Source organism: Pomacea canaliculata, linkage group LG13 (genome assembly GCF_003073045.1).
Source record: "Pomacea canaliculata isolate SZHN2017 linkage group LG13, ASM307304v1, whole genome shotgun sequence".
NCBI lineage: Eukaryota > Metazoa > Mollusca > Gastropoda > Architaenioglossa > Ampullariidae > Pomacea > Pomacea canaliculata.
In genome coordinates, this window is record NC_037602.1 from 12,685,615 (window position 1) to 12,701,119 (window position 15,505).

Consider the following 15,505-nt stretch of genomic DNA (forward strand, 5'->3'; position numbering starts at 1 on the left):
CGCTCTTATTGCTGCGCTAGTCCCCATCACTCCCTGGGAAAACTGTAGTGGGAAAGATGGGGTAAGGCGAGGTATAGGCATGCTGCCTGTTCTCATAGAACCTCCTGTAAAGTTTTCTCCAAGTGCAGGGTCAGCAGAACTCGTGGTCGGTGAAGAGTTAGAAGAAGTGTGACTGAGGGCCGGCGGCCATTCTGACGCCTCTGTTGACGCACATGGATCTGATTTTGATGATATCGCTTGTGACTTCTCCAAATGTTTTTGGATTTCGGTGCTGTCGAATCAATCACTGGTTTGTGAAAGAACGAATTATTTCTGCACATTGCATAACGAGGAACAACAGAAATAATATTCTAGCGAAGATTGGCCGAGGATGGAAAGCCATAAAAAAAAGATCAACGAACAGGGCTTTTCTTTATTTCTATTTATTTTTCGATTTTTTGTTTGTTTGTTTTATTCCACGTTACTTCGTCTTTACTTTGCGTAACTAAGATTCCGGATGTTTAGTATCTGTAAGTATTTCGTCTGGAAATGTTTTGTTGTGCAAGACCAATATGAACCTGTTTGCAGTACTCTCCCATGTTGTCATCTTAAGTGACAGGAAGTGGGGTCCAAGTTCGATAACTGTCCACAGCTCACACAATTATTTCCACTCATCTAATATTATATATAAAACTAAACCTGTCCGAGCAGTTAAAATCATTGACAGAGAAAATGTATCTAGCTTTTAAACTTTTAACAATAATCTTTCACGATCAAAGTAAAGTTTTGTCTCTGCAATTGAAAAAAATAAAGAATTCAGAACTAACAAAGCAACGCTATGAATACATGAAATGTGAGATGGGGCAACAAAGTCCTCAGCCTGACTTTCCTTCATCAGCCCCGGATGCACACGGCGGGAGCTGCCTACTCTTGTCCTGGAGTTTCAAAGAAAGTTTTGTAAAAATATCGTAACATTTGTAGCAGGAATATTTTACAAGATAAACACTAGCAGTTTTCTGGCTTCGAGGCAGCTTTAATGGTCAGTGAGACTCACTTTTCGCCTCACTGAAGCCACCCTCCTTCCAGCGACTGTCATGTAAGCAACCGCAACATCAAAGAGACCGACCCGCAAACGAAGAATAAGCAGCTTTTCAAAGCAAACAATATTTGATTTCATCCTTAATGACAGGAAGTTCAGCTTTGACAATCCTCCATTTTCTTTTGGCCATGTTCCCTTTTGTTTTGGAAGCCTCTGGTAACAGTGCCTGACTTATCAACTAGGTTATGACAACGACAACGACCACGACAACAGACAACAGAGGTCAACGTTTGCTTTCAAACGAGGCTCAGAATGTATGTCTCTTTGTATCGACTGAGAACAAGAGTCTTTTCCTGTTATGAGGAGAGATTTGGAGGGTGGAGGGGTCTGTGTCTTCGTGTGTTTGCTAACTTCAAAGGAACTGTTTGAGGTTCCTGAGATTAACCTTCCCAAGCGATCGTAAATAGTTTATTTCTGGAAGCCACGGACAGCGCTGGACAAAAGTAAATATTTTCCTCACTGCAACACTAGCGACAAAGAAGTTTGGGACACAAAGAAGACTTCATAATTCAAATTTTTATTGAAACTAACTTTAGTGCTTGCATAGTGCTAGAATACGTAAACATTAACTTTCTAAAGTAAATAAACTATTACTATTGCCATAAAATTATCATTTTAATAGGATTTCTAGAGGTTCGTTGCTTTTCGCTATCATGTTTCATAGCATTAGTGGCTTTAGGACATCAGCAGCAGTTCATCTGATTAAGGATTCTTTTTAATGTTGTTGGATTTGTCGAAATGTTTGTCTCAGGATGAGAAAACGTATCGCTCTACCTTTGTTGCAGTTTTGCTCAGAGTAAGAGTGTGAAGAAGATAACTTGTGTCAGGTAAAAGGCATTGTGCTTACTCACTGGTGCTACAAATAAGCTGCTAATGATTTTGTGAGCACTGCTTCATTTTATGGCCTGTGAATAGCTAGGTGTACATTTGTCACCGTTTGTTGCTAACAGTTGTGCCAAACATGTATCATTTGTTTCCATTTTGCTCATTGCCAGTATTCCAGTGTTTACTGAGTACTCGGATTCCGCTAAACATTTGGTGGTTGCCTGTGAGCCACTGGAGCAACATCTGTCTCGCAATTTTTTTAAAACTTTTTCATTCATTTCTAAACTGGAGTGACAGAATGCATCGCCGTATTGAACGCTAATTTGCTGATGCATTCTGGTTAGTTTTGATATCTTTTGAAAGCAAACGCTACACTAATTGATATTCTAAAAGCCCTTCGCTACTAATTTCTTGTCCCACTGGCTGTCCTTTAGATCGCTGAATTTTATCATCGGAAAGAAAACTGAGAGGCCGCAGCTGCCCACGCCTGACAGTTATCTAGAGTTATCGTCACGTGACAGCATCCGGCGCGAGTGGTTGGCTGAGAGAGCAGTGTGGTGGGCTGCGTCCTTGCGTGCCATCAACGTGCAGCCTGCGTCACTTGCGCCATAATGACGTCACAAAGCCAGCAGACATGTTCTGCGGGCAGTTACTGGCACTTCTCGCTCCCCCACCCACTTCCGCTGCGTGTTGAGATGGACCGGAAGCAGGCAGGGGGCTGCACTCTGGTAGACGTTCGCGTGTGTAAATGAAACAACCTGTTCTCCTTATTTAGTGTTTATGGGTTAGAATCAGTGCTTCTGCACCATTTTCATTCAGTGGTTTATGGGTGAAGTTCATCTCTTCTAAATCTCAAGAGCCCCTTAAAGGGCGGTAACTAACACAGGAGTCGTCACGCGCAGCTCAAAGTCTTAGGGCCGTGAGCAGGACATTGTCTATGGGTCTGTTGATATCTTATGATCTCTGACATGGCCGTCTGTGTGCAGTAACAACAGATGTGTGTATCTGATGTTGACGTCAACAATGTTTATCAAAATGGTATGTCTCCATGTGGGGGGAGGGTCCAAGAAGTCAATAACAATGTCTGTGATAAGATTATATCAAAGTATTCGTAAAAATTCTAGCATGCCCCTTATGATAGAGACAGCATCAAAATCAAATTTCTTTTCGTGTCCGTCTCCTTAACTTTAAAAAACTATTTTAAAAAGCCCTCAATCGAAGAAGTTAAATTCCTGAACAAGTGGAGGCAACTGTGTTTTGTGGGGATTGCTGCCATAGACGGCTGAGGCGACATGATGGGTCACAATTTCGGATGGATGGCCAGCGGGCACGCGAGATATGCAAATGAGGGGAATAATGCGTCACATCATTTTCGATAGTCCCGTTGGGAATGTCATGTTTAAAGTGTTGTTTACGAGCAAATGTTGATTTATGCAACCAATTTACTTTTAGAAACGTGAAGTAAACAGCTTGATCGATCCTGTGAAGACCTTTGTATCCTGATTTTCCAAATATGACTTCGTAAAAATTGAGTCAAAGAAACGGGAAGAAAGACAGATAAATAGATAGGATAGATAGATATATCGTTGACAACAGTGATGACTAACCTTCTAATTAATTATGATTATTAGACATTACTTTATGTGCCATATTTAAAAATAGCTGGTCCGAAAACTAGGATGAACTTGAACCCCAAAAAGGTCCTGTTACCAAAATTATAGATTAATTTCCTTTAGATATATCAAAATAGTATACAGGTCGTATCAAACAAAGGCCCATTGAATGCACGATCTCCGACAGACCTGGTGAGCACTTTTCATCATGCTGTTTACCCGGTCTATTGTGCCACTACATGAATAAATCCTGGACTTTGTTTCAGGGAACAAGATAATGAAATTTAAACTCTTTGGCTGGAGAGTTTTTAAGGGCAACTTCCAATAGTGAAATAATCATTCGATGCACTCCACATTAAGAGAGACTATTTAATGTGTTTATTCACATCTCAAGATGCTAAGGACTGCTGATGAGTTTTCTGGGATTGGCCTGCACACCAAACAATCCGTCGCGATGGTTCCTCGCCCACAGCTCGCCCGATCCTCCAAGATAAAAACTTGCGGGATTGCCCCCACATAACTAGGAGGTGGAAACATAACAAGGGAGCTCTACAATAGTCTCATTTTTCGTGCACTCAGCTGTCATGCACAAAGTCCCAGGTTGGTGGCTGGTGACTGAAACACACACACACATCGAGGAGAAATTACCGATTGTATAAAAACAAATAATAAGTAAGGGCTGCGGAAGATACCTGAGATACGAAGAACCTTCACTGTCTTTCGGACACTAAGCTATATGACTCTTGACCTCTTTGCTTGACATGAGGGTTAGCCTACTCCACAGAGGAGACGAGTGCTGCTAATATTTATAATGCGACCTGTCATCTTCCTCATATTAACAACGTCTTGCTAGTGTAGGTCTGGGTGGAGATACAAGTAGAACTTTGCTTACCTACCACCTCTCTCTCTCAGCGGGCTCTGAACATCGCATCAATTAGTTCGTTCGGCGGCTGTATGTGCACTGTTCATCTCGGCGAGTACGAAACGTACCGCTGTGTGTACGGGTAGTGTAGTGCAGTCGGGTGAACGAGAAGTCGTCGAAGAAGCCACGTGCCTTCCCGAGACTAAGCACGGTACCGTGTGGTCGTCGCTCTCTGACGTGGCTGACGGACTGAGTGGGGAACTGACGACAGACAGTCGGACGAGGCACTTCTAGAGGAGAGCAATCGTCGTTCCCCGATTGTCGGCTGTAGACCTGCGACTTACCTCATCACAGGGTGGACCCATGAGCGTGGAGAGACTGAGACGTGGTGAGAATCTTCAGTAACAACTGCCAGAGCTACGTTGATGTATCTGAGAGTAGATAGAGATTATAACGGGAATTAACACCGCTGTAGCAATGGAAGCACGTATAGTACTGAGACTCCTTCTATGTGAATCAAATTGTCGTATTACGTATTTTGAAACACTGGTATGTTGTTATCGTGTTACTGATGGTGTTTGTCACACGCCATGTCTCAGATCCATACAGAAGGACTGACTTTACCTATGTATTAAAGATGCGGATCTTGGTGTGTAAAGATAAAGCCTTGGAGTTCCAGATAGGTCGTAGGGTGTGGAATGCAAGCCTGCCTTTAATTATTCGGCTTCTGACATCTTCATCTGTACCTCCATCTTTGCTGACTATGCTGCCAAGGTATGTGAAACGGTCAGACTCTGTAATACATTCCCCATGTATCTTCTTGTTTGTTGCTGACCCGCATTATGTTGATGTTGATCCTCAGCCGAGTGAGCGTGCTTGTGGACAACAGGCTGATGCGAAGTTGAGATCCTCAAGTTGCCTGGCGGAAGGTGTATTGAACGCCAGTGTTGCTGTTAGTGGTTGTTCTTCCCATGATCCAGTCTATGACGATCAGGAAGATTGTTGGTGAAAGCATACAACCTTGCCTCACTCCAGTCCTCACTGCGAAGGGGTCAGTCAGCTTTCCGTTGTGGATCACCTGGCATGTCGAGTCCTCATACAGCTGCTGGATGATGGCAATGACCGTTGGTGGAAATCCGTAGTGCTGCATCAGTTTCCAGATGGTTTCCCTGTCTACGGAGTCAAAAGCCTTCTCAAAATCCACAAAAGTTATGTATAGGGGTGACTGTCATTCGAGACATATAATATTTTCGTAATGTATCGATTTGGTCTGTGCATGATTTACCCTGCCGGAAGCCTGCCTGTTCTTGCCAAAGTCTCTTTAATTTTCTCCTCTAGGACTGTGTTAACGTGGGTGGTCAGATTTACATCATAACTGTCACCCAACTGCCCAGTTTACCGGGGCCAGTCTCTCCCTTTTTGATCTTAAAACCCGAAACTCTTTCTTCCATTTATCTGTATTCTTTGCCAGCCTTTAAGTACATGCACCCTACTTTGACTTCCAGCTGCTTCTGTGGCGTTGGCCTCTACCCTTACTGCAATGCCGTGTTTCCCAATCTCTCTTCAACTCTAACTTTATTTGTTCTTGAGTCTTTCTTCTCTCAATTGCCCTCACGATCTGCCATTGTCACTTAATGTCATTGTCTTTTCAATCTTCTGTGTTGTCTTTTAATTTATTTATTCAATTCTCTTTTTTATTCTAAATTAATATTGCATTATTGAATCTTCACTGCAGATTTGCTTTGAGTTGCTTTGCAGTCTTTCTAAGAAAGGACATAAAGTGACTTATTGTTTTCAAAATATAAGCAGTTGAAAGAGGGACAGCAAATGAATAAACGAAAATGCTAGCCAAGCTGAAGCTGAGTTTTTTCTCCTTGGAAAGTAGTTTTTAAGCTCGTCGTAAGATCTGCTATTTTCAATCACAGGGCACGGTAGAAGCTAAAGACCAGTAATTTTTTTAATTATTCTGCTACAGGAGAAAAACATAAGAATAATTAAACGTAGAGAGAAGAGCGTGCGAGACTGTAATGAGATAGGTTGGCTATTTAATACTGCTTTTGTGTGTGAGAGTGTATCCGCGTCGTGCACCTTTGCTACAACATGTGAGTATGTATAATTTAAAGTGGGGGAAAGGAGACTGTAAGCTATTTTAAATAGTTTTAAAAAGTTTATTTGAAATTTTCTGCGACAAGCGGTTATATGATGAAATTTAATTGTCATCAGAATAAAAACCTATTTTCTTTCGACCCACGATTGGAATGTGCCTGACTTTCAATACTTCTGTGGAAAATGGAGAGAGTAAAAAAAACTAAGAATAGTCAAACCTACCACCACCACCACCAAACAGCTGTGAGGAGTCACCTCCCTCCTCGTCCTCTTCAAGAAGATTACATCACAAACACGCGGTGAAACAACAACTGTTTTAAACGGCCGAAGAGAAGTTGCGATTCCTGAAGCTCACTATGGACTGCCAAGTCCTACCTAAAATCGCCGAGATACAGCCCCGATAATTAAGCCACATGTGTGCACAGCTGTTGTAAAAGGAAGATAAATTGTTAATCATTAATAATTTTCTTCTGACTTTCCGGTCGATGGTTACGACTTTCTCTTGACCTACTAAGGAACTAAACCAAATTTAACTACCTTTTACCTCGTTGCCATGTTTTACATCTCGCCCAGATTCCTTCTTTTCTCTGACTATGATAAGTGTTGTCAGACAGCTGTAGGTTCCGTCATCTTGAACGTGAACAGCGTTGAAATAGTTATTCAAACATTCATACAACCGCTCTGGTAAGTGTGGTCCTTTTTCGGTGAGACAGATGTATTTCACTTCACCCTCTCCCCTCCTCCCCCACACACAAGTTCCCAAGCAGTCTTTTAAAGTTTGCATTTTTCCTAAAGCATTTTTGTCAACGAAAATAATTTTAAAAGCTCTTAACTCTTGTTAAAAAAAACAGATTTTTAAGCTTATACAAACAAGAGATGTGAAACCTATAAATAGATAGGACTGAGACCAAACGAGAATACGATGTTGACCCCGCAATCTCATGCTGGTCTCAATTAGTGCAAATTGGTTTCTGATTTGCCCAAAGCGAATGACCCGGGTCTGTCTAAGGAGCAATATCTCAGTTTGAAATGAAATTTTCCCAACCATCGGACAGCATTGCGGCAGGTCTGAATGATACATCATCATCCTGAGATCGCACTCCGATATGCTGTGATGTTGTACCTGCATCCGGGGACCACGATTTTTATCTTTAATTGCTTTTAGCTGCACGACCCCTTATATGTACTCAGTATAAAATATGAAATCAGAAAATAAGTGGTCCAACATTGCGGTGTCTCTTACATTTCTTTCTTTCTTTCCGGCGTCTGTTTTGCTGGTCGTGGTTGCGGTCGGTCCTCGCGTTTTTGTGAACAGAGACGTGTGAACAACGTGAAGCTGATGGTCGGACAGGCAAATAAAGCGATACAAATCTCTCAACTCGTTTGAAAATAAATTAGTCTTGCTTTGCAAGTGAGATCGTTCGACAGTTTCATTAAATCCATAAAACCGTGTCCTGATGTCTGATAAAGAGAGATATAACTCTAATTGTGTTCGCGCATACACTCCCTCCTACGCTTCTCCTCGCCTAAGTTCTCTTTTTTCCTTTCCTTTAAAGGTCAGGGGTCGCGGGGTGCCGCCGCTGACATGTTGTAAATATTAGAGCGGTCTGCAATCGCTGTCTAATATTCAGTTGTGGAAAACAGAAAAATATTGTTGCTGGAGCAAGAATTGTTTTTTAATTCCAAGCCGACTCGTTCGATAGTTCGAACTCTTCCTGCTGGATCTTTTGATTGTTCACAAATTTGTTTGTTTTTTGATACCTTCATCTTACATGGGTGCAGCAATTAGCTGCACTAACAACAGGTTTAATGATAATCTCTTCCGGTTTTCGCCCTTAATTAAGGAAGCTGTAATGGGTTTCTAAATGTTTTCTCTCACTCTCTTTGTTTCCCTTTCACTACTCTCCGCTATGGAAGAAATGTAATAGAACTAAAGTGCAGCTCTCATCGCGGGTGTCAGTTTTTAAGGACGTGTGATTTCCTGCCCACGTGAGTGTGTATCCCTCGGAGATTGGAACTACAATCAAGACGAGCATCGATCTGACCTCCAAAACCGAGGAAGTTCCAGGAGGGACGTGTGTCTTCACAACAGCGAGCATTTTTTCTTGTGCAGTCTTTTTTGTTCCAAAACATTAATTTTTTTCGACACTCAATTGTTAAAGTCAGAATAGAACCTCAACCTTAAGCCCTAAACCCTGCATGCTTTTACCTGACTGAAAACAAAGGAACTGACCATAAATTTAAGATAAAACACTGCAAATGAACAGTTGTTTTTAAAGAACAGGGGCTAAAATCTTGTATTTGAGAAAACATATTTTTGAAACGTTAATGATTAACGAAGACAAAACAAGAGTTTACAATTAATAATAATAAAAATAATAAAAGAAGAAAGAAGAGAAAAATAACAAATAAGGAAAAGTTAAAAAAGAGAAGGAAGGAAAAAACAGACAGCTAGCTTGAACTTGAACATCCTTGCTCTCGAAACAATGAGACAAAATAAATGCCTTTGTGTGTGCTTTACTTGCAAATCCATGAACAGTTTTAAAAGAAAACAGTAGACCTGGGTATCCACCCTTTTTAATCACATTGCCAATGTAGGTTCATCTGCCTCAGCCATCTCTTGTCTCCAGCCGATGTCCATCAGTAGATTGGTTGAGTTGCCCTCCGCGATGTTTATCCCACGTGTCAGTAAGTGTGTCACTGCTAGGACATGGGTCGTCTCCATAGTTTGCTGACACACCATCCTTTAGTTTACAAATCCAAGACATAAATTTTTCTTTTAGTCATGATCACAAACACAAATACAAACATAATATAAGTGTATATACACATATATAGCATAATGGGCAGACATAATAATAAAAAATGCAAACTTTGTAAAGCGCATACTCACACTAAGGAGTATGCTCTTAGCGCTAAAGAACAAGAACGAAACATGGACAGTATACGAGGGGCAGGAAAACAAATAACATATGAACTGTAAAAAAATAAACAACCGTACTAAACGAAGAATAAAATCAAATGCAGCCCTACGAGTCCTTGTGCCTTTTATTCAGGATGGTGATGGCTGCTGGCACGAAGGGCCTTTGTTTTCTCGCACGTGGCACTTTGTAGCGCCTGCCTGAGGGCAACAGCTGAAATCTGAGATGGAGAGGGTGTTTGGTCTGAAATGATGTTATGTGCCATCTTTCTGACTATATGAAGGTACAAGTCAGAAAGTGGCAGCTGTGATGTACCAATCATTTTATTAGCCTGGTGGATGACCTTGCCTTGTCTTTGACGAGGAGGTGACCATACCAGGCGATGATGTTTAATGTCAGGATGTTGACATCTGACATGTGAAGCTGCGGAGTTTCCACAAAAGGTACAGTCCTTGCTGGCCTGTCTGTACACTTGGTTCACATGATACCTAAAGGAGAATCTACCGTCTTTCCCTGTACCAAGGTACTTTACCTGGCAGCCCTGTGCACTTGCAGTCCGTTTATTTGGATGTTTGTTGGCAGCAGGTGCACAGCTCTGGAAGGTGATAACATCGATGTACGCGGGCTGGCAGCGACAGGCAGTCCAGGGACATCATACTTGTGACTGATCACTGTAAACATCTCGTGCACAGAATCCATAGCCTCTACGACCTCTTTAACAAAAATGTGTGTAAAAATCAATCACATTCATTGAACTGGCAGCAATATATCAGGTCGAACCAGCGGTGCAGCAGTTACCAAGGAAACAACGTAGTAATTAGGTACATTTCTCAGTTTCTTGTGACTTACAAACCAACAGGATGAGTCGATCTATCTATTAATCAAACTCAACGGTTGCTTGCTAATACAAGTTAGTTGTTGCGATTCCTTGATAGAGTGAAGCATATGGACTAGACAATAGACGACAGGCTGTTAGGGTTCTTTCCACTCCTGCTGAGACATACCAGACCTGGTCTCACTCGTTTTGATGAAATATTGAGTTTATTTACCTCAGTCCCTATCGCACCCTGTCGAGTGTATCATCGCTGTCAGATTTATTGTCCAGACATCTGAGTTTATAAAAAGAAGTTATTTAGGCTACTTCGTACAAACACCAAAGACCCAATAAAGAGATGAAAATAAACAAAAATAAACAAAAATAAACAACTAGAAGTTGCACGCCTCGTACAAAAGTAGTTAACTAGTATGGACAAAAAAGGGGATTATAAGAACTTACATCTTTATTGTGAAAAAACACCGACAAGAAACACATGTGGAAGACATTGCTTTGTGAATCTGGAAATGTAAGATCTTGCTGCTAATTACCAACAGAATGCAGCAGTAGAGAAAAACACAGAGGAGGAAGGCCGCTACACTGACTGGAGGATAGCAAGAGACAGGAGCAGGACGGTCTGTGTAGTACCAGCAGACGAGCGGGGTAGTAAAAAGTAGATACACAGGCACGAACAGCCATTAGTTTCTGCCAATCTCAGCCTTCCTCGCATAAGAAACACGCATCGTAAAGTGGTTAACAGATGCTTAAAGAGCTCTGTAAGAGCGGAGAGCAGAAACGTCTCCTACACTGGATAAAACAGTCTCAGACAAAAACGAGGAATGACTCTGAGAACCTTACATTAAAGGATGAAGAAGGTAAGGAAGATAAAGTTAAAGAAAAGAAGGAATGTCAAGACGACAACCAGAACGCCAAGAGAGACGAAGTCGCTGATTATCGTGTGGATGGAGAGAAGCAGGGATGAGTTTGCCTCACGCCCACATCGAGGCAGACAGACAAGAAGCACGAAACATAGGAAGTGTGGTCGGTATCGTCAGTCCATGGACCCTAGCTCCGGCCCTGTGGTCGGTAACGTGTCCTGTCAAATTGAAATTTATTCGTTAATTCGCTTACAGGTCACTAAAGAACACTAAAGAAGTAGTCAAGTATATTTTGAAATTTAAAATAGATTGTATATTTCGGTCTGTAAAAGGTAAATGCTGGAGGACTGCATACAATAAAAAATTATTTTCATCTTTTTAGAATCGTGACATCCGGGGCTTACAATGAGCTCCACAGAGATGGGAATAACCTGGAACGAATCAAGTCCAAATGTTACAGGTAAGATGAATACATTATTATGAACCTAAATAACTTGCTTACATTTTGGAGTTTCATGTCTGTCCAAGCTCTCCCTTCTGAGTACCACGGGTTTTGAATAATTGCTTTGGGTTTCGTTATAAGATGTCTATTGCCTGTATAGAATGTATGTGGAAGTTGTTGTTTACCCAATATATCTGCAACACACAGTTGTGCTTTTCTGATACTTAAACATTCAAAACTACACTCAAAGAGCTGCCAACATAGAGACGAGCATTAATAGCAAATGTGTCGAATTAGCGAGAAGATGAAGATTAACAGAAGATGACATCACATTACTCCCTTATCTCTTGTTTCTCTACTACTTTGGTTTACTTTTGGTTTACCTGTTAATTTATCACTGGTTTATTTGTTGCGCCATCATCTTTGATTTACCTATTACTCCATCTCTGTTTTATCTGTTACTTCTTTATCTCTGGTTAATCTGTTGCTTCCTCATCATCTTGCTGCTCTCGTCGAGTGCGGTGCCGGCCAGTCCTGTACTCACAGTTCCTGTACAGTTCCCAGTCCTTTTCCCGTCATTTCCCCTGACAGCTTCCGCCTGGTCATCACAGCTTTGTACGAGGGGAGTGAACACATTCTAGCAGCGCCACCTACAGCCATTACCGACTGCGAATTAATTTCCTTGGAGGAAGAGTCGGTATCCCTTGATCAGTACTAAAGCTGAAACAAACAGCTTTGTCTGAGCGAACTGCTGGACCACATTCTTCTTCCCAGATTTGCAGTAAGAAGAGAAGGAGATTGATGAATAGAGGAAAGGACAGCAACTGATTGTGAGGACAGAGGGAGCTGGTGGGCATTAAAACATCCCGCCTCTGTGCTCAAAAGAGTTCCTCAAGAGCTATGTGGCCCACGTTTAGTGCCATGGAACATTCCAGAGAAACGGAAGGTAATGAGACTATTTTTACAAGAAGGAAATAGAGAGAAATCTTTCAGCGCGTTGATAAAGTGGGAGCGGAATAGGCCTGACATAGTGTGTAAGAACATTGAATTATCTACCTTTAAAAAGCTCTCTCTTGTCCGTATCTGATCTTTTAAACAACATAAATCTCGTTATCACTCCTTTGCTAACCCCACGTGCGCTTAAAGACTAGTCAGATAGAAACTGCAGCAAAACTACAAAACATCCATCTTATCAGAAACGTGTTTTGAGTTATATAAGACCTGCATGTGATGCTTAACTTGAACAGTGAATTGTCACATTCCACTGTCACTTCTACTACCAACATCTCAGGCCACACCAGTTATTTTTCATCAACACAACCACGGCCTATCTGATTTTATATTTGACATCAATGGAGATAAAAATTTCATCAAGTCGGGAAATTAACTCAAGGATTCAAGCAAGGATAAAACATTATCGTAAACAGAAGCTCAAAAGAACGTAAAGGACCAGTTGCTGTAGGGCAGGATTCAAAGAGAAATCCCAGTGAGAAATTATTTTCAAATGGCTAGGCTTAGTTCCTTGCAAGATACTAATTCCCAGAATCCGAGGCTTACAGCTGTTCCATTCTCAATATGCTATAAATATCACAATTCTCGCCCGTCCTATGGAAGAAGATCAAATCCACTATCCCTGGACGACACAGAAAGGAAAACGTTGCTATGGCAACAGCTCATTGGCCTGTGTAAGAAGCTGTCAGGTCTTGAATGACATTAGGATGGGTTAATAAACGCTTGATTTTCAAATGAACTAGCCTACAAATCACAACGCACTTTTCAAAGAAATATAATGATGGTATGACTTATTAATTTGAGATTGGTTTCATGTTTAACTCGTATGAGAAAAAGAATAACCACACAACACAGCCAGGTATAATCTTTCTTGAAACACACTGCTGGAAGTCGAGCAGCGAGTAGGAAGCAGCAAGAGACTTATGATTACAGATACACGTAGAAGTGTACAAAGATACCGAGAATCTCGTGATGTCACGTTTGTATACAGATACGCCTACATATGGTCCCAGCTCTCCCATTGGCTGAGGTTTTGACAACGGTAATAAAATGTTACATGGAGTGGGTAGTGATAGAATATCTTTGAAATAATGGCGACACCGTGTAAGTGTTACAATACCGATGAATTTGTATAATAGTAATTAAATTTTAGACAGAAATGATGACAAAAGTTAGATGAAGTAGCGGAGTTTTACATCTAGACTGATATCTTGTACACTTTGTCTTCAGAAGTGACCGCAGTGATAAAACCTTTTCTAGTATTTTCTGAAATCTGTATTTATGTGTAGTAATTGTCACGTGAGCCAGCTAGTCTGTTTCAACATTTGATGTTGATCCCCTAGAAAAACGAAGATTTAAGGTAGAAGCTTCACTTTCCAGTGTTATTTTTTTTCAGTAAGCCCGCCGTTTGCTGCTCGACAACATCAGTCGCTGCCGAGGCACAAATCGGAGGAGTGAGCTTACATTAGATTGCTGCTGAGGCATTTTACACAGTTTTCTCTCCTGTAACATGCCTCTCTTTTGTTTCTTTCATAGAAAATAGCTACAGCTTCCTGAGATACCAACTTTCACCAACAATAGCTTTGTACTCGTCAACGCTCGTCAGAATGTCAATGGTCCTTGGCGTGTTTTGTAAATATGTTGATATTTAACCTCATTGATAGGACAAAGACATCTGTAACATAGAACATTAAATCAATCTATAGTAAAAGCAGAAAGCAGTAAAGGTTCCGTTCTCTTCTTTCATCGAGAATTAACAGAATCATTCGTTCTTTGTAAAGCGCAGTATCCCATCGACAGGCATCGCACTGCGCAGCAGACATCATAGAATCCACAAGACAATTACAGTTGATGATGCAAAAATGAGAGAAAACTTTTGCTGCATGCCCTTCGGCGAATCACTCCAGACTGAGAAGCGAAGTATTTCGGAAATCTTCGAATATCAAGGGTTAGTGAAATCAGGAACACACAGTCTGGGACATCATATTAAACAAGGAAATGGTCATCACTGGAGTTGATTCACTGTGATGACCGTCATAAGTAGATTCACTGTCACACGTGAAAGTACATCTTGCGATGCCTGAACGACTGCCTTGAAGACAGACAGACAGACAGACGATAGGAAAGCAGGCAGACAACATTTTAATCTTACCGAAGGTGTTTTAATATTGTAAAATATCAGCTAGTAGGACAGTAAAATAATTTCTTCGTTCTGGAAGATAAAGTTCTTGTTAGATACACCAGGGGCATTAATTACAGCAGCACACGAGGCTTTGCTAGAGAGAAAAAAAACTCGCAGTCAGCAGCAAGTACAAGCCACAGGGCATTGAAGATCCATAACATGTTCATTAAACATCTTCACTGACATACAAGCAAAGCTGAACACCATCTAGCCCCGTCCATTTGCAGGATGTATAAGTAAGATGTATAAAAAAAGGTATATCAATAAGATGTATAAATATAGTGTCTCTACCCCTGCACACCCTACTCCAAATTTTCACAAAAAGGCAACCAAAAGTAGACATAAGTACACTTGGGAGAGTTGGTGTATTAGACTTCAGGTGAATGAGAGTAGAAGAGCCCTATCATCGCAAATCAGTCACAAGATCTCTCATTTCTATTTTTTACACCAGGATAGCCAATCAGCTTTTCGCAGATAGCTGCTGATTTTTGCTTGTTTTTTATTGCCTTTCGTGTGTGTTGAAAATAAAAAAAATAATAATAATAAATGGGTGGAGTGGGGAGAGATGAATACGCTCTAATCCCTGCGATGGAATAGCGCGATTTGCTGTAAACAAAGTGCGAATCGCGACGTTGCCGACATTCTAGCGGCAGGGAAAATGAACTCGCAGTCTAACCCCAGATCGCTCCGCAGTTATCTGCCCGCTCTCTTCCCCCATTACTCTCCCGCTATCCTTCCCTCCCTCCATCCCTAGCTGTTGACTGCGTGCCTCA

General features: G+C 41.3%; 1 protein-coding gene across 2 annotated transcripts in view; it reads left to right on the forward strand.

Moving 5' to 3' along the window:
* LOC112554644 (opsin, ultraviolet-sensitive-like) overlaps positions 1–15,505 on the forward strand; it is a 38,750-nt gene that overhangs the window by 14,726 nt on the left and 8,519 nt on the right. For both annotated transcript variants that reach the window (XM_025222572.1, XM_025222574.1), the window contains exon 2: positions 11,480–11,557. In XM_025222572.1, coding sequence (XP_025078357.1) covers positions 11,480–11,557 — 78 coding nt within the window. The remainder of the gene's footprint in view (positions 1–11,479; positions 11,558–15,505) is intronic.